Below are 26,965 nucleotides of genomic sequence, written 5' to 3' on the forward strand. Positions count from 1 at the left end.
TGCCCATCTAGCCAGAGTAATATTTGAAGAGTTAATCAAAGAGGAAAAGTCCACTTGGAGAAAGGAATCCTGTGGTAGGAAGTACATCTGCTGTGTTGGTTCTGCATGGGAATTCATAGTAACAATTTTAAGCAGAAAATGTAGAACTGCCAAATAAAAACTCATAGCCAGTGTGGTGTTTTGGTTAAAGTGTTTAAGTCCACTCCCAGCTACGGAAGTTCACTGACTAACTTTGGACCTATAATTGTCTCTCAACCCTATCTTCCTCATAAGGCTGGATGGTGGGGGGGGGAAATCAAAGGAAAGAGTGCTGTGTATGCCATATTGAACTCCAAAAAGAAGTGGGATATAAATCTAACAAATATTGTCTGAATCACTTCAGCTTAGAGAGTGACATGAGGAATTAAAAAAAAAAATTCCAGAAAAAAAATTGGCCATAATTTACTGTCTCTCACAATGACAAGTAAAATTCCTTCAGAGTTATAGCCTTTTAGGCTATAAGGTCTTCACAGCTTTGTGAACTGCCTGTAGGATATAAAAGTAAGACTTCTAATAGATGTTCAAAAATATCAGTGACCACCAAGCTTCTGAACAGGACTTTCCAGAATGTCCGGGTTACAGGTAGAGAAATATTGCTGTGAATGATTACCTATTTAAAGAAAAAGCAAGGACAATTCTAACATAAAACAATATTCCATAGTATGGTAACTTTGAAGCATCTTCTGTTTTCAGTTTGCAGTTATCAAATTCAGAAAGAACATTGTTCTTTGTTTCTGAAAGCTCTATAATGGAGTTAAACTTCTTGGTTTTTAATGTTTTAGACTGATAATAACTCTTCCTACACATATGTTGTTTCAGTCAATCAGAGCTAAGTAGCATACAAGTCCATTAATAGTACAAACATAATAAAATGTGTATTTGAAAAATGCAAACTATATATTAAAATATAAAAATCCTATTCCCATTACCCATTACTCATCCCAGATAACATCCATTCTTCTCAGCTTTTCTGTCCCAAAGAGCTTTCAACAACAGCCAAGTTTTAGCTACTTACCTAAACATTAAAAAAGAATGTGGTGCTACCACTTCACAGGACAGAATAAATTTTCACCTCCAAATGTAGTCCTGCTGCATCTCATGGGAGTAGGTGAGGATTTTGTACCTGCACATCTTGGGTGAGCATATTTTATTCAGAATATAATAGGTCTCTAACTTTTTGGAAAGATAATCTTTTATAGAATAGTTTTGTTTCTTGAGTGGTGAGTGACAATACTCAAGCTGAATATGAATAGAGAATAGAGCTGGACAGGACCTTGGAGGTCTTCTAGTCCAGCCCCCTGCTCAAGCAGGAGAACCTATACCATCGCTAGCCTCTTCTTAAAAATCTCCAGTGATGGAGCACCCACGATTTCTGAAGGCAAGCTGTTCCACTGGTTAATTGTCCTCACTGTCAGGAAGTTTCTCCTTAATTCCAGGTTGCTTCTCTCTTTGATCAGTTTCCAACCATTGTTTCTTGTCCTGCCTTCTGGTACTTTGGAGAATAATGTGACCCCCTCTTCTTTGTGGCAGCCCCTCAAATACTGGAACACTGCTATCATGTCTCCCCTATTTCTTCTTTTCTTTAGACTAGCCAAATCCAAGTGCTGCAGCCGTTCTTCATATGTTTTAGTCTCCAGGCCTTTGATCATCTTAGTTGCTCTTCTCTGAAATAGTTCACCTCAGTTAAAAATAAATTACACCAGCATATTTTACTGAAAGATGTAATGTACGTTTATTGAATCCTAAGGCTAGCCAAAATATATGTACTGACTGAACTAAGATGAAGGTAAAGGTAAAGGTTCCCCCGCACATGCGTGCTAGTCGTTTCCGACTCTAGGGGCCGGTGCTCATCTCCGTTTCATAGCCGAAGAGCCAGCGCTTGTCCAAGGACGTCTCCGTGGTCATGTGGCCAGCATGACTAGACACCAAAGGCGCACGGAACGCTGTTACCTTCCCACCATAGTGGTCCCTAAGATAGCTGCTGTTATATTTTTATATTCATGTATCAATTCTGTGTATTGTCATATATAATGTGTCATAAGTTTCTCTTAACTTATATTTTAATATTAAAAATCCATACTCTTTCCCAAAAGTCTGGAGAAATTTTTCCTAAGTCCCACAAACTTCAGAAATCATACATATTGACTTGGCTCACAGTCAATTTTGTTTGGTTTTTGCTAATTTTGTGAACTCATCCCATTGTGATTTGTTCAGTAAGCCTTAGTGAAACCATGGCTTATATGGTATGAATCCAGTTATTCTCTCTATCAGGTCTGGTCACTCCAAAATGTTTCACTCGTATTTCATGCATACATTTGAGCCTTCTAATTCTGATCTGGCCCTTTTCCCAGGAATACTTTTTTGCCAAATGAATGTGCCCCTTCAGAGAACTTGCCTAGGTCCCTACCAATTAGCAACAGATCTTTTCTTTATTAGCCACTAATATAATATTTCCCATCCTGAAAAGAGTTGTAAGCCAGTAACTCAGAGAATGAGACATCACAGAAAGCACCAACAGTCCGAGGTATCAGGAATCTATTAAGCAGCCATAACAAATGGCGATTGCTTGTTTTTTCCACAGGGAGAGTTCACTGTGTTGTTCAGTATTTTGGGGACATTTTTCCAACACTGTTCCAAAAAAACCCATGTCTTTTGTGTTTTCCTCACCTATTAGCACTACTGTAATAAATCAATCAAAGAGCAATAAGCCCAACATGACTCAGAAGCAGCGGCAGGCATTTTTAGATATTTTTTAAAGAAAAAAAGTAATTAATGTTTGCTTATTATGCACTTTAAAGCTTGGCAACGTGATGTGATCAGAGAAGTGAAGGAAGAAAAAAGAGAGACGCCCCTTTGTCACCCCTCCTCCTCCCCTCATTTTGCTCCTCTCTCTCTTCATTAGTGGCCACAGCTGCGCATCCGGCCAATTACTTGAAAATAATAAGTACATTTTGCAGTAAATTAAATATTAATTAGTGCTTGGTGGATTGTTGTTTCTTTCTGAACAGGGGTAGGGAGAGCAAAAAAAAAGGCAAGGGAGAATGCCTGAGCTACCTTGCTTCTGTTGGTATGATAACTCAAAGGTGGGAATAATGACTAGCGGTGGGCTACTTCCAGCTCAGGTTAAGTTAAAAATGTTTGTTTGTTTATTTGCTTTATTTGCTCCTTGGGTGGCTTCTGTCATGGCTTGGTTGCTTCTCAAGCAGAGAATGTTCTTTTTAACTGATAACATCCAGAATCATCAGACGCGTCGTTGCTTTCCTCCCCCCCCCCCAATGCTCCTGGCTGTTTTTACTAACTGCTATATCTCAGTCTCAATGCCAATTTCTTGTGACGCTGCAGAAGTGCCAAGACCCCTCAGCATCTGAAAGAATGGCATAACACAGGCTGGAGGGACTGTGGCAACTTGAGAACAGCAGGTTTGCAAAATTGGTAGCTCCTTACTTTAGAACAGACATGTTAAACACAAGGCCCGGGGGCCGGATCCGGCCCACGAAGTGGTTTCATGCGGCCCACGAAGCCATCCTGGAAACAGTGAGGGAACGGCCCCCACTGCCTTGGCCCTGGCCCAGAGACCCTCCACCTGCCAGAGACTCTCAGATCTGTCCCACTCCTGCCCAGGCCCCCATAGGCCCCCTTGATGCAAACGATGTAGAGCTGGCCAGTAGGCCATATGCACTCTAGCCATGCCCACCCAGTAGGCCACGCCCACCCTGGCCATACCCACCCGGCCCCTTGAGGGCAACCGCAATGCTGATGCGGCCCTCAATGAAATTGAGTTTGACACCCCTGCTTTAGAAGAATGGACTTAAGGGCATATAAGCAAGCTAACATACGATTGACTCCATCTAGGAACTTAAATGCAAATCCCTCTCTCAGTTAAATGGGATTGGAAATGGAGATAAACAGTATAGTTCAGCCAGGGTTGAGCATTTTACATTTCTGGGATTTGACACATTGTAAGAAGAAATCCATGTTAGTCTATGGTAGCAAAACGTGAGAGGATGTCTGCTAATATCTTTTGGGAATAACAGATTTTATTGAAACCGCAGCTCACAAAAGCTTATAGCTTTTGATAAAATTGGTTAGTTGGAAAAGTGTTACCAGACACCTCCTTGACTCAGTAGGAAAGTTAAGCATATTCTGAACAAGCTTTGATTAGAGTCAGTGGGATTTCAGATGCAGCACACCTTGTTTTTAACATACCTAGTCAATCTTTTCTGAACTTTCATTAAGGTTACTGACTGATAAATACATCCATGATGGAAACCAAGACTGATTGCAGCAAAAATACTGTTCAAAAGTGAATTGAAGCAGGATTTTCCCTGCTTTTTAACCCTTTTCCTCTTCCCATTTAAACACACAAAAGAAATATTCATCGGGGTAAATGGAGAAAAAGCTGGTTTTTAACTTGCACTCTATTAACAAATCTTTCAATGGATATTATACAATGATTCAGAGGATGGCTATTCCAATTAAAATCCAGTTAGGCATTTTTCAAATATGTACCTAGTTTCACAATATCCAAGCTGAGTTAATGTTATGTCTTGTTTATGTCCAGGTGCCAGTGAAAGCACAGCTGGCCAATGTGAGCTTTCAGGTTTTTAGTGTGTATCTTTTGTACTGGCAATCATTTATTTGTGTTTCATCTTGTGCAAGCTCTCCTTCCCTGCTGAGAAGTATGTAACGCCAGGGGCTCTTTGAAGACCTCTTCCTACAGGGAGCCACCAGCATCTTCTTTAAACATCTGCCTTTTTCAAAACACTCTTTTGCATCTGAGATTTTTGTGTTTGCTATCACAAGTTCTGTATTTGCATGTCTGCATGGCATTTCTTTTCAAAAAGATTCTATCGTGCATATTTGTAAATAGATGCTGTAAGCAGATCTATAAAATTATGTGCCATCGTATTTAAAACGAGTGTCTACCTAGAAATGTGTTTTTCCTTACTATTGCTTTTATTGATACAGTATGTGTTGTGTATTACTAATTGTTATTTACATTAGTTAAACAAAAGTTACAGAACTGAGGTAAAACCGCGGCAGCTTTTGACAGCTGTCAAAAGCTGCCGGGCGAACCGCGCAAGCGCCAAAAGTGACAGCTCAACACGCGCTACAGATGACAGCTCCGAGCTGTCAAAACCAAACGAACCCGATTGGCGGAGACCACGGCGCGGGAGAAGACTCACCCGGGATTGGTCGATCCGCCGGCAGCTGTCAGTATAAATAGTTGTCATGTTCCCTTGTTCTTCGCCTGGTTCAGAATAAAAAGTTAAATTGTTAACTTGCTGTCTCGCCTGCTTCTTAGTTAAAGCACTGGCGACGAAGGTGGGATGCTGCTTGCTTAGCTGAAGTCACTACCTAAGGGAAGAAGAGATTTTTTTCCTTAGCCGAGCTGGTCACTTGCTGAAGTCACTGGAAGTCAAACTTCCATTCAACGCAAGCAGCGGCACCTCAAATACAGACAGCATGACGAATCACGGCCACATTCGAGAATTCGATACCCGCCACCCAGAAGGCTGGGAATCGCATCTGGGCCAGGTAGAAGGGTACCTGGTAGTCAAGAAGATAACGGATGACCGGGCCAAGGCGGCCGCCCTCCTCTGGCTCAGCGGCCCCGCCGTTTATGATGCCGCTGTGGGGATCTTCACCCCGGAGCCGGTCGCCACCATCTCTTATGCAGACCTTACTGAGGGGCTGAGTAAATACTTCATGCCCCTCAAGTCAGAACTCTACTGGAGAGTGAACTTCGCTCGGAAACTCCAGCTTCCTGACGAGTCAGCAAATGACTTCATAACCAGGGTCAGGCATGCCGCACGTCGGTGCCGGTTCCCGGATTTGGAAGACCGAATCCGGGACCAGATTGTCATAGGGCTTAAGGACGAACGGCTGAGGAAGAAGCTGATCGCCAAGCCTGAAATGACAATGACCGATGTGGCTAGAGAAGTCATCGCATACGAAGACTGCCACGGAGACGACCGACGGGTACCGGACAGCGGACCACGGGGGTCCGTGCACCAGGAAGACGGCAGGTTCAGCGGTTCTGAGGACGACGACAGCCCCACAGATATAGACGCGGTGCAACGGCGGTTCGAGAAACTGAGGATGCAACGCAACTACAGGGGGGGCCCTGCCAGCAATCAGAGGGGGCCCAATTTTCCGAATAACAGGGCGAAATGTGCCAGCTGCGGCGGAAGCCACCCCAGGGCAACATGCCGGTTCCGCAGCGCCAAGTGCCACGGGTGCGGGAAGACAGGTCACCTCAAAGCCGTATGCCGCAGCCGGAGCCGGGAAAACCTGCACGACCTGGAGGTGACAGCCGAAGGTATGGCCCCACATACACTAAGAGCTAGGCACAGCCCCAGAACCCCAGTGTCTAACGTAAGGGGAAGGGCAGAGAAACATACAGTCCACAACATCCTTAAGCCCAAAATTAAGGTGGACGTCCGGATTCAGGGAATTCCCTGTGAGATGGAGGTGGACTCTGGGTCCTCCGTCTCACTAATCTCTTGGCAAACGTACAGGGACATTTGTAACCGTAGTAAGGAAGGACCCGCCCTTAGACCCACTAAACTCCGCCTAGCCGACTTCCAGAAAACGCCCATTAAACTCCGGGAAAAGCTTCCGTCTCCGTAGAGTTCAAAAAATTTAAAGGATCCCTTCCTATTTTGGTGACCCAAGAAAACAGAATAAGCCTGCTAGGATTAGACTGGTTTGAGGCACTAGGAATAGCGTTGACAGGTGTCAACGCCATTCAGCTGTCAAAATTGGAATCCGTCTGCCGTCAATTCGCGGACGTTTTTGACAGCTCACTAGGGAAATACACGGGACCGCCCGTATCACTTAAACTGAACCCAAATGTGATGCCTGTCAGAATCAAGGCCAGAAGGGTTCCCTTCGCTTTAAGGGAAAAAATAGAAGCGGAGCTCGACAGATTAACAAACTTAGGGGTCCTCGAACCGGTAGAAGGGGCCGAGTGGGAGACTCCCATAGTGACCCCAGTTAAACCAAACGGCCAAATAAGATTATGCGCCGATTATAAAGCGACCCTCAACCTCGCTTTAAACGCACATGCCTACCCGGTCCCGGCTGTCAAAGACATCCTGGCGGCCATTAAGTCAGGCGCCATATTTGCCAAATTAGACTTGGCGCAGGCGTATTTACAGTTGCCTGTCACCCCTGACACGGCTTTGGCTCAAACAATAGTCACCCACAAGGGAGCATTCAAAATTAACCGCCTTCAATTTGGCATCTCTGCAGCCCCGGGAATCTTCCAGGAAATCATGGAGAAAACACTTAAGGGAATCCCCGGGGTCTGCCCATATTTTGATGACGTCCTAATTGCAGGGGAATCAGAAAATGACCTGGCTGACAAACTAACTAAGGTACTCCTAAGGTTCAGGAAGGCTGGTCTCAAATTAAAAAAAGACAAATGCTCCATCGGGGTGCCCTCAACAGAGTTCTTAGGGTTTAAAATAGACGCTAAGGGAATTCACCCCACGGACACAAAAATTAAAGCTATCAAAACAGCACCGACCCCCAAAAACAAACAAGAACTTCAGGCTTTCTTAGGGTTAGTCAACTTTTACCACACCTTCCTACCGCATAAAGCCTCCATTGCAGAACCCTTACATAGATTACTAGACAAGGGCAAACCCTGGTCGTGGACCCCTGAGCATGATAAAAGTTTTAACTTCCTAAAAAACTTACTCTCCAGCAGCACAACCGTAGCCCTTTTTAACGAACAGCTGCCCTTATGTCTCGCCTGTGATGCCTCCCCGTACGGCATCGGAGCGGTCCTAAGCCATTTAACTACAGAAGGAATACAGACCCCTGTAGCGTTCTATTCGAGAACGCTGTCAAAACCTGAGCGGAATTACGCTCAAATCGATAAAGAGGCTCTAGCTATAGTGGCCAGCGTAAAAAAATTTCATGATTACCTGTATGGTCGACCATTCACTATTTATACTGACCATAAGCCCCTGTTAGGACTCTTTACAGTAAACAGGCTAACACCACTAATATTATCTCCCCGCATCCTGAGATGGTCTACATTTCTATCAGCCTATTCATACAAACTAGAATACAGGCCAGGGAAAACCATGGGCCATGCAGACGGCCTGAGCAGACTGCCGCAGCCAATTGTTGACCCAGACCCAGCACCAGCTGGAAGGATACTGGCTATCTCAGAACTGCCAGAATGCCCCTTAACTGTCAAAGATATCTCCGCAGCTACCGCGGGAGACAAAATCCTAGGCAGAGTCCTAGGCTATGTCACAACGGGCTGGCAATATGCACCCCAGGAACCACAATTCCAACCTTACTTCTTAAAACAAAAGGAATTATCCACCCATCAGGGATGTCTCTTATGGGGCTGCAGAGTAATCATCCCTGACAAACACAGGCTTAAGGTGCTAGATAGCCTCCACGAAGGGCACCCGGGCACCGTCAAAATGAAGGCTCTGGCCAGGAGCTATGTGTGGTGGCCGGGTATAGACAAACACATTGAGGCACACGTAGCTGGCTGCTATTCCTGCCAGCTAGTTAGAGCAGCTCAGCCACAGGCGCCCGTACATAGATGGGAAACGACAAAGTCACCTTGGTCCCGCATTCATATAGATTATGCAGGTCCGTTCCAGGGACAATCATTCCTAATTGTCGTTGACAGCTTTTCAAAATGGCTGGAAGTGGCGCCGGTAGCCAACACAACCTCCTCGGCCACTATACAAGTTTTAAGGGGATTATTCGCCACACACGGCCTCCCTGATGTTATAGTTTCCGATAACGGGCCCCAATTTACCTCCTACGAATTCCAGAGTTTCACAACGGCGAACTCTATTAGGCACACCACCTCGGCTCCCTTTCACCCATCATCGAACGGCTTGGCAGAGGTGATGGTAAAATCAACCAAGGAGGCCCTGCGCAAGATCATCTCCGGCAACTGGCACCAACGACTGGCACAATTTCTTCTCTCCCAACACACCACGCCTTGCACAACTACCGGAAAGTCCCCAGCAGAGCTTCGCTGGGGCAAAAGATTGACCACCAGACTGGACCGTCTCCACCCAGACAGATCCCCTCCAGACCCAGACCTACCCCTCCATCATAGAACTCTCACCACTGGGCAAGCTGTCTGGGCGAGAAACTACGGGGGAGGAAACAAATGGACACAAGGGGTGGTCATCGAACAAACAGGCCCCTTGTCTTACATCATTGACATCGGACAAAATATACACATCCGCAGACACATAGACCAACTACGCCAACGCAGTCCTCAAACTATAGGGGGAAGGGGTGACGACGAAATACCGACAGAAGCACCGGCGAAAAGACTGGCACGACAGGACTCCCCTGATCGGAGCATACCAGTTCAACACCCCACTCCAATTTACGCAGATCCTGCAGAGCCAAACCCCCCACCCCCGGAACCGACCCAAGAGGCGCCAAGAGAACCAGAACATACTACCGAGGCTACCCCCCGGCGCTCCGAGAGATTAAAGAAACCTCCCACATACCTGAAAGACTATGAATGGGGAAAACCAAAGAAGAAACAGTCGGGGTAAAATCAACTCAATCAGAGGGAGGGGGAAGGGGTGTTGTGTATTACTAATTGTTATTTACATTAGTTAAACAAAAGTTACAGAACTGAGGTAAAACCGCGGCAGCTTTTGACAGCTGTCAAAAGCTGCCGGGCGAACCGCGCAAGCGCCAAAAGTGACAGCTCAACACGCGCTACAGATGACAGCTCCGAGCTGTCAAAACCAAACGAACCCGATTGGCGGAGACCACGGCGCGGGAGAAGACTCACCCGGGATTGGTCGATCCGCCGGCAGCTGTCAGTATAAATAGTTGTCATGTTCCCTTGTTCTTCGCCTGGTTCAGAATAAAAAGTTAAATTGTTAACTTGCTGTCTCGCCTGCTTCTTAGTTAAAGCAGTATGATCAACACATAATGTACAGCAAATGTTACTTAGAAAAATAGCCATTATAGTAGATGCATATGGGTGTGAAAGAGAGAAAAGACCTATACATTATACTACAATGACTGCAGGGGAAATCCAGTGTGTCTGACATGCTTTATTATGGAAACAGTTGAGTAACATATCAGTGGTGAAGAGCAAGTTTCCAGTGTTTTGTTTCAAAAGGATATTCATTGGAAGAGAATGAAAGGATCCAATTAAGGAACACGATTAAAATAAATAGCTAAAATAAGTGATTACATAGTTTATCTTCTGGAAACATGAGTGAGAGAATGATTATGTATCAGTTTTATTTCTCTCTATCTTTTTTCTTGCTCTCTGGTGCATTTTTAAGTGTTACGGTACACTTCAGGGCACTTTCAAACTATTGGCCTTTCTGCTTCCCAGACTGGTATTTTTTTATTCTGAGCCAGCCCAGTCTGAGAATTGAAGTCCATCTATCTTAACATTGTTTAGACTGAGAATCACTCTCCCAGTCCTTTACAAACCAGTTTGAAACCAATTGTCTATTTGTCAGTATTTTCAGTTCTCTGCCAACCTCAGCATGCAGTGCTTTACACCAATAGTTGTTCAACTTCCACTTCTCCAGATGTCCACCATAAGAGTAAAATGTATGTGATGTAATATACCTATTAATAATAATAGAGGAACAAAACAACAAAATGTTATCAGATCTACACAGAGATATTTTTCAATCCTCTTTTTTCTGTATTTAACAACTGCCTTTTCTCTGGTGGCTTACAAAAACAAATCTGAAAAACTGCAATGAAGGGAAGCTGTCAGGGGAAAGTAGATTGCACAAAATATAAATAAAACCATCGAAAAAATAATGTTTCCATGCCTATGCTTATGTATGTAGAGAGATACTCATTTTTAATGTCAACAAGCTAGTTAAAAATAGTGTATACCAGGAGAGGGCAATTTATTTTCCCAAGGAACCACGTGCAAGGAACTGCTGTAGAGGGCTGGGTCAATAGAGCTGTGAAGGTCTGCAGGCACGCTTGCACTTTTTTCAATATGTAAATTGAAAAAAATAGTTGCCTTCAAAATAAAAGCAACGCAATTGTATTGCATGCATGGTGTACATTTATTTACATCTGACTTCTAATTTCTGACTTCATGTGAGCAGGGACAGCCAAAGGACTGAATGTGGTTCCAGAGTTGTAAAATGCCCAGGTCTGCCCACACATAAAGTGTATGCATACATTTTGAATAGCCACAATACGTTAACCTTGCATTTTCCACAATACAGAATGATATTGATAAATTAAGAGTTTCTGGTTCATATTCTTGAAATATACAAGTATTCAGTTTAAAGCAGATGAACAATTAGTATGCTCAAATTGTGTGAATGCCAAAGCAAAAGTGAGATGCAAATTTAAATCACTAGGTGACCTTGGGCCAAGCATTGCCAGTATAATCAGTGTCCATCTCTATTGCTGAAAGAACAAATTGACAGTGGACAATAATATTCACTCTCCATAATTCTTGGGAGCTTTGCTTAAACTTCCTTCCTTCCTTCCTTCCTTCCTTCCTTCCTTCCTTCCTTCCTTCCTTCCTTCCTTCCTTCCTTCCTTCCTTTCTCTTCTCATGTCTGAGAGCTCTCTGGATGCACTGACAGTTGTTCAAGGTGAAATAAAGGCCTTAGTTATGTTTGGTGAAAGAGGGAGCAGTGTGGCTATGTGGCCTGATCTTGTGATTAAACAAAGGGATTCAGCCAACATGTGTAAAATTAAGTGATCAAGAGTTGATTACAGAGTGCATTGATTGTGTACTGATGGATTAAACAGAGTTGTGCTCAGGATGCGATTTTCCAAGCAGGAGAGTGTGTGGGCAATTGACGTGTCGGCCAGAAGGACCTATCTTCTCTTAAGCTGTGCATTTTCTACATTCTCTGGATAAATCTGCAGAGAGGCCTCTGGAATTATAATCGATTACCCATTTCTCAAAGTCACTTAGGGGCCCTGAGCTACAAGCTAAAGTGCCGGCGCTGCGAAGAAGCATTGGGTATGCGCCGACATGAGCGGATGCCGACGACAGAAGGATGTGTGGCATTGACCCTGCCTGCTGCAAGCTGATGAATCTATTTTCTTGTAGGAAATAGTTTTGACAGTTCAATATCTGTGTTTTCAGTATGTGTGCTTTCTCCTCCTCCTTGTCACACTAAGCTCGTGGGAGGTGGGAGCGGAATGTAGTAAAGGAATGGACAAGAACCAGTTGTGGACTTTGCCCCATTGTTGCTTCAAATTATAGAGCTCTTAGTATATCCCAAACTAGCTGACTGGCATACAAGTCAAGGGTAGCATCTGGCTATAAAGATGGATTGGTGGAACAAAGTGAACTGCTCTGCTATTCTTGAAAGACGAAAGTTGGCTCCCACTTGTCCTTCAAGTGAAATAGCAGAACTAAAATTCAAGGCATTTCTCTCTCATACCATTCTTCTTTCCATAAACATTGCACATGAAAAGTTGCTTGAATACTTAATTATTGCAAACACAAAGATACTTATCACAAAAGTCTGTAATGCATTGCAGCTAATAGAAGGATAGGAAACATGATGGGAATCACATAATGGAGACTGGCTGACTTTTTCCTTGAAGCATCACATTCTGTTCACAATATTTGCACCAATTTGGATCTGTAACCTCTTCCCTTCCTTTGTAGTTTTCATGAATATCCCATATGGGTTGTGCATTTCCATGAACATTTATTTAGAAACTTTTTACAACTGAGAAAATATTAACCAGAAGTTCTGCTTGCCCCTTCTTTCTGTTTATGCTTAAGGTATGTAGATGCTACCTTTCATAGTATCTACTGAATAAATGAGGAAGAAACACCATTCAAAGACTTCTCTCTCTCTCTCTCTCCCCCACCCCCTCTCCTGAGTTGAGCATTCTGTATATTTTTGTTTACTGCAAGTTTGCATTTTTTAAAAATTTATGTTTTTGACTGTCGTTTCCTAGTTACATAGGCAATATTTATCCTGGAGATCATTGTTGATCATTGTGCCCAACACAAATTATGAGGTTTTTGTTTTAAGGTGTCTGTAATGGCCCTCTCATTCCCATCCAGGTATGTAGCAGTTCGGATTTTGATTTCTTCATCTTATGATAAATGTGTAGGGCAAGATTAGGCAGGGTCAGGAACAGAGAATTTGAGATTTATTTATTTATTTATTTATTTATTTATTTGTTTATTTGTTTGTTTGTTTGTTTGTTTGTTTGTTTATAATGTACAAGTAGTCCTGGACTTATGACTGGCTGTTTAACAGGCACTTCAAAAAAAGCTACATGCCGGCCTCGACTTCCAAATATTCATTTAACAACTGTTTGAGGTTGAAAAAAATGACTTGCAACCAGTCCTCACACTTAAGCAGCGGCCCAACAGTCACATGATCAAAATTCAATTGCTCGGCAACTGGCATGTATTTACAACAATTACAGCATCTTGAAGTCACATGGTTGCCATTTGCGACCTTCCCAGGGGGGCTTTTAACAAACAAAGTGCTTGCGAGAAGCCAGATTCATTTCACAACTGCTGCAAAAAAAAAAAGATTGGGTGCAATTCATGTAACAACTTCATCGTTTAGCAATGGAGCTTCTAGTCCCAATTGTGGTCAAAAGTCAAGGACTACCTGAACTTACGAACTGTCCTCAAAGTTACAAGACAGGATTTCTGGATGAAGGAAGGACTTTTGTCTGATCAAACAGGATTCTTATTACAGTGGGTAGTAAAAGGTACTACCAAACCATTTTGTAGTATTGTCAAGAAGCGTAGAGATGTGCCCTGAAATAATCAAGAATAAACTCAGACTTAAGGAAAACTACTCTGTCAGAACAATAGGAAATAAATTTTAAAAAGCTTTTGGTACCTGTTTTCTACTCATATTTGCATGCTTTCAAACTGCTAGGTTAGCAGGAACTGGGGTGAGGACAGGAGTTCACCCCGTCACACAGTGCTTGGGTCTCGAACATTGACTGTCAGCTTTCCAGCTGACAAGCCCAGCATTCTGTGATCGCAGAAATGTCTTTGGGCAGTGATGGCTCAATGGCCTGGAAACGGAGATGAGCACTACCTCCTATAGTCGGCAAAGACTTGCGGAATAAAATCCAGACGGGCTCCTTTTTTATCTTTATTTGAGGAGTGAAAATTGGAAGCAAGCTCTCTGTTACCACACACCAACTATCAGTAGAACCCCATCTTCCCATATTTTTTCTTTCTTCTAGTCAGTGTTGGCGTGGGTATGATTTTCTTGTCAGTATCTCCTTGATTAGGTAATTGTTTTTTGCTTGATTTTTCATCAGTGTTAATCCATGCATCTTGGATGCTGAGTGCTGGAGAGGATGTGTTCTGTTTTTTTGTTATTCTTGTTGTTGTTTCTTAGTGTTTTTTTTAATGTCTTTTTTGAATGGTGTGTAAACGTGTTTTTGTCAGGCACAAAAGATCAGGATCATACATGAAGTTCCAATTAAACTGATTTATTACTAATCATACCTATGTACAAGACTCTAGTCAACTAACGGTTAACACTATCTTGGTGTTAGTTGAGGGTTAAAGGAATTCAAGAAGGCTTGGACTTGGCCCATTTGTGGCTAATCCTAGGTTGATTCATCTCCTGACTCTGTCCCCATGCTCTGCCATTCCTTCTCCTACTAGGTTTATCTCTCTGTGTGAGCTGATGGCTGATTTATCTAAATGCCAATTCTAGCATTTATGGATTTAGTTTTGTCTATGATACTCAGTTTCCCAGTTGAAACTATGGTTGGGTCTCTCAGTACATTATGAGAGTAAGGAGTTTTCATCATGTCTTCTGGTTGCTAGTTGGTGTTCATAAATGCGCTCTGCTAATCTTTTGCCTGCCTGTCTTACAAAGTGGCTATTACAGTCCTAACATTGTATGTTGTGTTCTGCTCTGTTATGCTGAACTTCTGTTAACTGACTTTCTCCACCATTTTCTTTGCATTTGCCTTAGCATTTTGGATGATGCAATCACTGAATAAACTATGATCTTGCACATCAGTAATAATCAGAAAAACTAGTAATAGCTAGCCCGCCTGCCTGTAGCCCTTTTATTGTGGAAGTTTCCCATCCCGGGGCTAAAGAGAACCAAACTTGCTTGGTTTCTGAGTTCTGATAAAATCGGCTCCTACAAGGATGTTCCTGCCAGATCAGTAGAATCCTATCTATCCAATCAGAGAGAGTTCAGGAAAGTTCTGAGAAAAAAAGCTATTGCTTATTTTCCATCTAAAAGCATTTGACATTACTTGGATTTTTAACTAGCTTGTGCAGTGTGCAATGTGCATCAGAATGGAAATATAAAAGAGGGACACGTATCTAAAGGTTATGAACTGTGGTCCACAATCAGCTTTTTCCTGGAAGATAGATATAAGAACAAGAATCAAACCAGTTCCAACCCTTTAAAGTTAAGATTAGTGCACTCAGTCTTCCTCAAAGCTCTCATTTCTTATCGATAATGAAATAACACATATCAATTATCTGGGATCACAAATATGAGGAAACCAGTGCAGGATGTTTGTCTCAAAGTTTAGGTGATTTGTTCATTCCTATTCCGCTGAGGTTCTGGGTGGATACCAATTCCCTTCACTCTTGATAGGCCAGGCGAACCTAGAAATAAATGATGAAAGATGCAAATGGTGTCTACAGTTCTTTCTTTCGCATCTATGCTACAATGTCTTCTTCCTTTCTTCCTTCTCATTGAGAATTCATTGTCTTGTCAGCCTCTAGTTAGCTGGCGTGCGTGCAAATCATAAATTACATAGCCTGGCCCTCTACTAGGCTTTAGCACAGACAAAAAAATTGCACTCCATCACTGTGTCGCCCAGCTTTTAGCGGTATTGATCAACGCAGCCCCCCTCCCCCTTTCATTTTAACCGAGCTGGTTAAGTGCAGTATCTTATTTTGTGCTGGGACAAATGAAAAGAATATTAGCAGGGGTTGAAATATATCTCTTTTTTATCTCTCTGCTACTTTTTTTATTGAATCTCTCTGAGTAGGTGGCTTTCCGCAGGATGACAGCCTCCTGACAGGCCCCTCATTAGAGACTAGACAGTAATTGTGATGCATTTCCCTGCACGGCCTTTTCACTTCTTTTCCCTTCCCCCCTTCCTCCTCTCTCCCTTTCTCCTGATTTGTTAAGTGATTGGATGTACAGACTCGCTCAGTTTCTTAAATTATTGCCCGGTTCAATCCATCTTGCTCTTACTGAGGATGGGCGCTGTGGGCTCAGAATTGGGAGCAAGGGACTCAGTTTCCAGTTTTCTTGAGATGGAATATAGACTTGGTGGAGGCCATGGAATTCATCAGGTGCCTGGAAGGCATCCACACACAATCCAGAGATATTTGTTTTATTATTTATGTTAAATATATGTAAGGGTAACTGTGGGTTATGAAAAACAGGGGTATGCCGCTGAAAATGGCATCCTGGTGTGAAGTTCTCTTTCTACTTCTTTGTATTATACTTTAGCTTATGCTTTGACATGACTACATGACTGGTTACAAGTCAATAAATTAGTTCCTGAAGTTGTCAAAAAGAACATGATATCTGTGTTTCTTAAAGTGTTTAGCTCAACTCTCTAACGCTGCCTAAACATTACAGATATTTTCTCAGTGCAATCTGATATATGTGGTTCCTGAAACTAAAAAGATACTACTTGGCTTCTGATAATACTTTATATCAGGCTAGTTTTTCGGAAATATCAGTGCAATTTGCTGATTGCCTGAATTATGAGAGAAATCAGGAAGTATCTCAATAGATGCCATAAGTTTCAGTGTCTGAGTCCTATGAATTAAAACCATACTATAATGCATTGCCTAGTAGTCAAGCAAACTATCACAAAAAGTAAAAAGAGGACTTGGTAATTGAAGCACCAGGTTTTATATTGCCTGCAGGCGTTTTTTTCTATAAATATTTAGATATACTTTGTGATATGATATACGGCATGCCAATATTTAAATAGTAGAGAATAATTATAAAAGATTTTATATTAAACACGTATCTAAATTTTGTGACCTTTTACCTCATGTTCAGATATTTTATTTGATCCACACATATGATGAAAATAGTAAAACAGTATGGGAATAGCTAATCCATAAAGGATTCCTGTTTCTTTCTTTTTCTTTTTTGCTTATTTATTGTTTGCCTGCTTTAGAGTAGACTAGATTATTCCAAAGAGAATCTTGAAGCAACCAGCTGCCATCTTTTACAGGGCTGCATTAATCCTGTAAGGAGTTGAGGGTTGAGGTAGTACAACTCATCAGAGCTTGAGATTATTGAGGTCTCCTTGGGGACTCTTCTCTTCTTTATGTTATTTAGCATTGTAAAAATCTTTCATGAGATTGCATTTGTCACTGGACCATTGGTCAAGATGGATCTGAGTCTGAAAAAAAAAAAAAGGAAATTGTGCTTCAGGGGAAGCAAGTTTTAACACTTACACTATTCTACCTGACAAGGAAGAATTTAGCTAGGTAGCTTCTTAATACTTTTTAACTTTATGTGTCTACGTTGTAAGCTGATTAAATTGTGTGAGATAATAATTGACTTGTTTTGACGGGGATATGATCTAGCTTACCCAGCTTTAAGTCAGTGAAATTTGACCATCTCTCTTTCACTTCCTGAGCTCTTTCGGATGAAGTATTTTATCCCCAGAAAAAATGTTCTTCATTGTCTCGCAATTATCTTTATTTTGAGATCTGTCCACAGCATTATGCTTTGGATGTGAAATGGTAAACAGAGAATTATCATACACTGTAAAAGAGCTCAGAGAACATTGTTGAAGCAACCAAGCATTTTGTTACCCCTTTTTTCTTCAGTCTCTGGCTTAAATTAGAACATGGATTACTTAAGTGAGGTCTAGGTCTAGGAGCCTGAATAATTCCATCATTCTCTGGGGAAAAACTCTTGTTTAACAAACAGAATATAATGGTGTAGTATGGAAATGAAAATCACATTATTATATAGCTGCTCCTTTACTGTCAGATGGACTGGTAGTGGTTAAGTCTCATTGAGCTAAACCAATATTTTTGGGCTGCTCCGAAGTTAATATGGACTTTTCCCAATACTGTATAAGTATTTTTTTCAGCTGAAGGGAAGGTACTTTGTCACAACAACAGATACCTGCTATCAATTTAGAAATAACAACAGGGGTCTACAATCAGCAGGGAAAGTAACCGCCATATAAACTTCAGGAATTTGATTACAAGCCCCGAGGCTTTGTCAGCATTTTGGTTATGTTTCTGCTTCCAGTCTCCTGAGCTGCTTGTCAAGCAACAGGTCTGAGTTGAGGGTGGGGGACGCTGCTCATTTATTTGGGATGAATCGTGGTAAATTATTTGATTAGGTTTAGTAGGTCTGACACACTTACGGTATTATGAAATAAGAATCCGAGAGTTAAATTGACTTGATTACTGCTTGACTGGAAGGCTGCCATAGTTTCTGAAAATTAAGGGTATATTACAAAATATTGGTGATCAGATTGCTTTGATGTAAAGCACCTACAAATTGTTTTTTTATCATGAAACGTAGTGCCCTTGTCTTGAAGCACTGCCTTTTCGTCTGTATCTGAACATGACAGATTATTTCCTTAAACATTAAAATTGTAGTGTCCCACAGAGTTGCAGCATTCCTTCATAAGTCTTGATTTGGCAGAGAGTGGAAAGAGCCCCTATAAATATTTGTGTCCTAAAAAGAGAGATGTCCTTAGCGTTTCCCCCCATTATTTAATAAAACAGAACAAAGAGAATAGGAATGAAACATAACCTAATAGAAAAAAGAAAATAATTTAAAAGTAATACTACAAAACTATATATGTAAGGGCACATATACCCAGAGAGAGAGAGAGAGAGAGAGAGAGAGAGAGAGAGAGAGAGGTTAGAACTTTTACAACATCCATGCTCAATCATAATGCTAATTAATAATATGGTTTCTTCTTTGGTTTAATGTGATGGATCCTTCCCAAAGAAAAACCCACGTGACCAACAAACTTTAGTGAACATATCACACTAAATGAAGAATACATCACATTAAATGAAGAACCACATTATAGGATTGTTATATGAGAACAAGACATCATAATAAGGGGGGTTGTTTTGAACAATGCTTCAGTTTGAATTATAGCCTGATGTAAGTTGACTGAGTTAATTGTGTATGTGCAGAGTGCAGTTTTAGTACACATTTGTTCTAAGCCTAGTGCTAGTCTTGGCCTTTAAATAGCGTACTCCTATTCAAACTCTTCATTGCTGAGAATTTGCTCCATACTTGAAAACTGACTCTTCAGTGAGTTCAGAAATTATTCTCTTTTTTGGGGGGGAGGGGGGGTGCTGTTCCACCCCTCTTTCAATGCTAACTTTAATCTGAAAATCTATTCCCTGGACAAGCCTCATGTGCCCTTTACAATATTTTTATTTTATTTTTATTTTAATTCCATTTATATCCCGCCCTTCTCCGAAGACTCAGGGCGGCTTACAAGCTTAGCAGTAGCCTTCATTCTATGTATATGCCTGCTTATTAGGGCTTTCATACACCCCCCAAGCGGCATTATTAGAAAGTCAGCTTAATTGCCCCCAACAATCTGGGTCCTCAATATATATATATATAATTCTGGAATCGCCACATTTTTGGTTGGTATCAGAAGTAAAAAGGACAAAAAGACCATTGGGTCAGGTTACAACTTTACAAATATCCTTATTCAACCTAAATGTGTGAACATGCCCAGAGGTAATTCCTGGGGAGGTGACAAAGCTGTTGAATTCACAGGCTACTACAAGAGATTACTAGGTATGTATGTTTCCCTGTCGTACAGATCTAGCGAGGGATGATGTGTGAAGATATTTCATTTCACAGGACTGATTTTGTGATGTCTGTGTCAATGTTCTCTCCCCCACTGCCCTTTCTGAACAGGAAATACTTAGTTTCAAACCCTTAGAAGGAAACATTTTTTTGGAGCCCAGGAAAGTCTGCACGCACAAGAGAGGGATGTGGCTGGCCCTTTTCATCTCTGCAGCATTAGCAAGCCAAGGCTGCAGGGGACAGACAGCAGTGCCAAGGAGGGTAAACACTGAAGGCGAACCCTGCTGAGTTACAAGGGGCCAGAGGGAAGGGAAGGGCAGGCACGGAGGCCAAGCAAATACAAACACAGCTGCCCAAAAAACAAAACTTGAAAGGGGCCATTTGGAGGATGCAGCCTTGGCTAAAATGGAGGGGTGGGGGAACTCTGGGGTGAGGTGGTAGACTCAGACTTGGCACACATCAGGCAGTGGGGCTAGTTGCCGGGCATCACATTCTCAGCTGCTTTTCTCATTTTCACCGGGGCCATTAGAAGACATAAATTGGGGAGATGTGGAAAAATATTCCCAGTGGCTGCTTTGTGAGAGGTGTCTTGATGCAGAGCTTATTATATTTTGGATCAGGATGACTTTTAGTACTACAGCGTTAGGAGTGTAATATCGAAATGGATCCTGTTTCCTCCATTGAATGAATTGCAGTCTTTTCCTCTCTGTCTCACATAAATTAAATGATCTTAAAGTCTATTTAGTTCTAAGGTTGGCAAATGACAGGCGTTTTAATGGGTTACTGTTTCAGTTAAGCCTTCACCAATTGTTAACTAGCTTTGTTTTAATAGTGCCCCCTGCTGTCCATCTGATAATCAGCAAGTTAAAAGTAAATGTGCAGTTTGGTTAAAAAAAACCCACAAACCATAAATATTTGTCTTGCAGGGCATTTTGTTCTACTTTTAAAAGTCTGGGTGTGCGTGTACATGTGTGTGTTTCAATGGCAAATTGCCCTTCTTAGGATACACATGACTTTAAAACAATCAAAGCTGGAAAAACAAGATTTTCGCTAGGAGGAGATGCAGCAGAGACTAATCGAAACCACAAAACAGAATTGAGTTATTTATGCGTGCTGTGGCAGCTCAAGATCACATCTAGTGGTGATGGATAGTGATGCAACCCAGAGAAGCTTTCCTAGCAGTGCTGTGGGAAGGAGACAGTGAGATCGCTCTGCATGTTTATCTGTCCAGGCATCCAGACTGCAGCAGGGATCCAGCAGGATTTCCCGTGTTGCTCAAAGGCTGTGTGTTTGTTTTAGGAGGGAGAGCTCAGACACCAGCATTGTTACACAAATGGGGACTATGGTTAAATATAGTAGCAGTCGCGGGGGGGGGGGGACTTTCTTAGGTTATTTTGGACCTTGACCACACAAAAGTGGAAAAGCTCCAAGAGGAAGTTGGGGCTGTTCACCTTCCAGTCAAAGTGGGAGGATTGTTTTGCCCTGGCTGTGGTTGAAAAGCAACAATGGATATGGGAGAGTCACAGAGAGTGATGAAGACAGGCTACTTATCTTCCTCAGGTGTGTTGCATATTGGCCAGGAATAAAGCAGGTGTATATGGGGGGGGAGGAATCTGACTTTAGGGAGCTCTCCTTTGTCTCCTTCCCCATTGCTTTGAAAGAATAAAAGGTAAAGGTAAAGGTTCCCCCGCACATGCGTGCTAGTCATTTCCGACTCTAGGGGCCGGTGCTCATCTCCGTTTCAAAGCCGAAGAGCCAGCGCTTGTCCGAGGACGTCTCCGTGGTCATGTGGCTGGCATGACTAGACGCCAAAGGCGCACGGAGCACTGTTACCTTCCCACCGTAGTGGTCCCTATTTTTCTACTAGCATTTTTATGTGCTTTTGAACTGCTAGGTTGGCAGAAGCTGGGACGAGTAACAGGCGCTCACTCTGTTATGCAGCACTCGGCGACCTTCTGATCGACAAGCTCAGCGTCCTAACCCACTGAGCCACCATGTCCCTTTTGAAAGAATACAGTGCTTGAATTTCAAAAGGAAAACGGGGCTTAGGGCTTCCCTCCTGCTCCCCGCTTCATCCTGAACTAAGATGTCTTCCTGCTTCTCCCAAGAACTCAGTTATTCAAATCCTCTTGGCAGCTATGGGGAAGGGAAGGGACCATCCTAGATCCTCTCATCAATATGAAAGGAAAAGATAGCTGGTAGGTTGACAGTAAAAGGAGAAACCTAAAGCAGGGATCTTGAAATTAAAATGTACAATATGCCTGGAGGTATGACATCCTAATTAGATAATTGCTAGCAAAAGGCAGCTTATTTCCAGACTTATTTCCCTATTGCTCATGTTAAAGCATATTACAGCAGCTGTTCCTTCCTTTACAACACTTCTCTTTACACCCCTTTATATCACCCAAGCAAAGTGTGTGTGCCAACATTTTCTCCCTTGGGGAAATTCTACTCCTTTTAACAGGATTCATTTAACTGGGCTCTGCTTTTTTTTTTTTTGCTAGCTTCCGGTCATAAAATGGCACATTTGGGCTTTTGATTGGAAGGCCACATTGCACACAATCTGCTTTATGGTGCATTATTGCCTCTTGTACAGATTTAACCAATTTGATCCATGTCTAATACATAAATATTCCAGTAGGAGCGCTCCACAATAGATGTCACTAACAAACTATAAAGTATTCTCCTTTCTAGCCATCCGTAAGAACTGTGTTTGCAGCACCCTCTGATGACTACAGCAACTAACACAACAATGGATCAGATGAATGGCCTTGTGGCTCTTTGTGGGTTTATTACATGCTTTAAAGTTTGTTGTTGTATTTACAGGACACTGTTATTACAATGGCCCTTGACCAGGACAAGTAACAGAGTCTCAAAGAGATTTTTAATCATAGGAACCTAAGCCCACATATTTCAATTCTGCTATGTAAGAACAGTAATGTGTTTCAGAAATGATTCAAAACATTACAAAATTCACTCATTTCTTCAACTCAGATTTGGGATTTTTATTTATTTATTCAATTTGTATAGCTGCCCATCTCAATCAATGACCCCAGGTGGCTTACGACTCCAAAACTAAAAAAACAGTAAAAATCATTTAAAAACAATAAAAACATCCAAAATACATATACACAGCAGCTGAGATAGTCAACCAGTTAACATAAAGCCAAGAAGCAGGGCATTTAACACATTCAATGCCCCAGCTCAGAATCGCAGCCAGGTTTTTAAATCCTTATGAAAGGCAAACAGGATTGGGGCCATTTTAATTTCCAGGGGAAAGATATTCCACAGAACGGGCTTGTGCAGAAAAGGGAAGTCTTTTAGTCCCTGCCGGCAACACTGTTTGGCTGACGGGATCTGCAGCATGTTCAATCGACTAGAATGAATCAGATGGGTAGAGACTCTTGGGAAAAGATAGTCAGTTCTTCACGTAACTGGAGGAATTTATGGTCAAGGTGACAACCAGCACCTTGAATTGCATTTTTTGTTTTATTAGTGTTATTTTTTTCTCTCAGAAGAAAGATACAATCAAGGTAAATTTCTAGCAGCAATTCATCACATACAGGTAATCCTCAACCTTAATGGAGCCTGCTCATCATGGCCATAACTCAAGATAGTCATGAAAGGAGTTGATCACATGACTAATCTGATTTTACAAGCTTTTTTTGCAACAGTACTTAGGCAAATCATTGCAGTTATTAAGCAAATCCTCAGTTATTAAGCAAGCCAATGATGCTGTTTTGTCAAATACCAGCAATAAATGCTGGGGGTTTTTTTATGATAAAACAAGACACTGCAAACAACTGTAAATGCAGCCTGGTTGTGAACACCCGAAGTGAAATCTCATGGCCGCAGGGGGAACGACTATCAGAACTTTTAATCTGGCTTGTAAGTACTCTCCTGGTAGCTCCACTGGAACTTCAAATGATTGCTAAATGACCAATCGTAAGTCAAGGGATACCTTTAGATCAGGATAGCAAGAATATTAAAATACGTGTGCTTGAGCATTTGAGCAGTGCAAGTATGAATGGTATTTTTTTCCCTAAACATCATGTGTATTTTATTAATCACTTCAAACCTTTCATAGAACTCAAGATGTCCAATTTCTTTTCTGGAAGCTTCCTAAGTCCTCAGCTTTGCTTCTACAATAATAGGAATCACTGTTCATCTCCACATTGAACTGGAATGAGGTGCCTTAATTCAAACTATATGACTTAAATTTCACATTCAATTCAACAGGAGAGAGAACATTAGTCTTAGTTCTTTTTAAGGTTGGTTTCAACCAGAGTGATCAATGGGGTTTACAGTTGAAAGTTTAGATTAATGCTGCTGGGTAAAATATACTGTTATTGGACATTCTCACTTTCAAAGCTATTTTATACAAAATGAATTTTCTACTTACAGCAAAGCTTTATGCATATGTTCCTTTGCATCATATGAATATGCATAATAGTATATATTCAGTACTCCTGTAAAGCTAAGGTGAGCAATTGTATTTTGTTTCAAAGATTATATTCCTGTACAGATGAAGCAAGCAGCACATAGAACCATAGGCAAAAGTGAATATGGATAGGAATTTAGGAATTAAGGTGGCAAATAAATTACACAAATACTTTTTTTTCTTATGGCATTTTTCATTCCTTCTCTTATACACACACACATTTTTTCTTTGATATTCTCTTTGCTTTGGACAATTTTTTCTGCAGTCATTAACCACGAAATAAACATTGAGGAAAAGCAGAGGATCACCCACATTAGTAAAAGATAGCACTCCCTTCAAGTTAATTTTTAAGAGCATCAGAGCACAATTAAGAATACAATTTTCAAAAACCAAAACAAGCATTTATTTACTGCTTAAGAAGCAGGGTTCAGTATTCGCTACTTATTTCTACTTATGGCATGTTGAAAAGGCACGAGCTGAAAAATTGTTATTTGATCTTGTTCACAATTGTCACACCTTGCTTCAGGGCTGAACTGCAAGTAGGCAGCGGTTTTTTTACTGCAAACGTTTCTCTGAATAAAGCACTATGTGACCTTGCCTTCAGACAAAACTTATTTCACGTGCATGAGAGGGATCTACTACACACGTAGCTCCTTCAATGCTTATCTCAATGCACCCTTTTCCAGTTCTGATTATAACTGCCATTATTTATTTATTTATTTAATTGAATTTTTATACCGCCCTTCTCCCGAAGGACTCAGGGCGGTGAACAGGGCATATAAATAGAAGTACAAAAGTTAAAAAGGATTAAATTGTTGCCCAAATTAAAACAATCAAAATATAAAAAACATTAAAACCCTAACATTTCCCCCATCAGGCCAGGCCAGCTTGTTCGAATAAATGGGTCTTTAACCCGCGCCGGAAGGAACGAAGATCCGGTGCCATCCGGAGCTCAACCGGCAGTTGATTCCATAAAGCCGGGGTGCCCACAGAGAAGGCCCTCCCCCTGGGGGCCACCAGCCGGCATTAGCCAACCTCCAAGCTCTTCATCAGTGGTTTGTTGGTGGCTGAGGTAGTGAGCACATTCTGATTTGGCCAGCTGACTTGCAGTGAGCAGATAGATGAGAGCTGAGGCAGTGAGTAAGCTTTGCCCAACTAACTGGAAGAGAGATGAATATGAGAATGTAGGCGAGCAGATTGCACTTGGTGAATATGGGGAGATTGTAGTAGACCATTTGAGAATCACTGAGATAGAGCAATAGGGAAGGGACAGTTAACTCTTATTGGGAGTCTGAATTGATCACTTATAGAGAGCTTTTGAAATCAGCCAGAGAGCCAAGTATTTCCCATCATGTTATAAGAAAATTATATTCCTGTTGGAAAACCACTGTATATTAAATGACACTCTGCAGTTCATGGAGTCTGGTTTTTGGGTGGTATCAGTTCCCACAATATTATGCCACTTTGCCCTCAAATATTTATTTATTTATTTATTTATTTAGTAACATTTATATACCGCCCTATTCCCTGAGGACTCAGGGCGGTTTACAGGAAATTAAAAAATCCACCATACAAAAGTTAAAAAAAAACCAAATTAAAAAATATTAAATATGTTATGGTGCTCTGTCCCCAGAGATGAATTTCCACATATGTAAAGAATAACTGTTCTTGAACTTACTGTCAACTCTACAAATGAGCATGGCTGCAGCCATTTTCCTTCTCATTCTAGGTTGTCACATAGAACGGAGGTAGGGGGGTTGCCCTGGTGCTTCACTAGTCAAAATAATCTTTTCTCCCATGGGAACCAAGGTCATTGGCTGCTCCCAAGACTAGCGACTGGGTGTTTCATAAAAAGCCCACCAAATAACCATATTGGGGAACGTAGTTGCTTACATAGCTTTTGTGAGTGGGACATTTAACTTTGTATTGGGGAATTGTTGCTTGTGTATCCAGACTTGGTTTCACTTTTGACCGTGCTGATACTTTGTAACTAATAAACACTTTTTGAGGAGTACTGCTTTATTCGTCTCTGTCTGTCGGAACCATGACACTTACCTTTTTCTGCTTATTAGATAGATTACATAGTGGAACACTGAACTTTTCTTTAGCCTATCATTCCTCTCCGATAATCCTACCTTGACTTCAAAGAAACTCTAGTCCATGGGTGTCAAACTCGCCTCATCACATGATGTGTTGTGATGTATCATGACTTTTTTTGCAATGCCGGAGCTGGGTGGGCTCGGCTTCCGTATGATGCAACCGGCCTGCAGGACGGTAGTTTGACATTCCTGCTCTAGTCTAAACTTAAACCAGGGTTCAGGTTAGCTACAACAGCAAGTTAGAACCACTGGGAAAACAGGAAATTCCACATTGATCTTAGCTAAGCAGAGTGGAAGGCACTACTGAAATAAAAACAAGGTTGGTATGCAAAATAAGTAGTAGCTATACTCTGGCTCCTTAATAAATAACAGAAAGTTTCTTTGTGGATAAATATTTATGTTATACAAGGCATAGGAAGTGAATACTCTGGATGTAAGAAATTCAAAGCTATGCTCTCTGTCTCCCTACAGGCAAGAAGAAGGCAACACTCTTTGACAGCCAAGCTCCTATCTGCCCTATTTGTCAGGTTTTGCTTCGTCCAGGTGAGCTGCAGGAGCATATGGAGCAGGAGCTGGAGAAGTTAACACAGCTGAATATCAGGTAA

General features: G+C 41.7%; 1 protein-coding gene across 1 annotated transcript in view; it reads left to right on the top strand.

Moving 5' to 3' along the window:
• The window catches only part of RNF220 (ring finger protein 220), a 336,566-nt gene that overhangs the window by 189,911 nt on the left and 119,690 nt on the right, over positions 1–26,965 (top strand). Inside the window, 1 exon segment of the mRNA XM_081322276.1 lies at positions 26,832–26,961. Coding sequence (XP_081178402.1) covers positions 26,832–26,961 — 130 coding nt within the window.

The sequence above is a fragment of the Vipera berus genome (assembly GCF_964194415.1).
Source record: "Vipera berus genome assembly, chromosome: 3".
NCBI lineage: Eukaryota > Metazoa > Chordata > Lepidosauria > Squamata > Viperidae > Vipera > Vipera berus.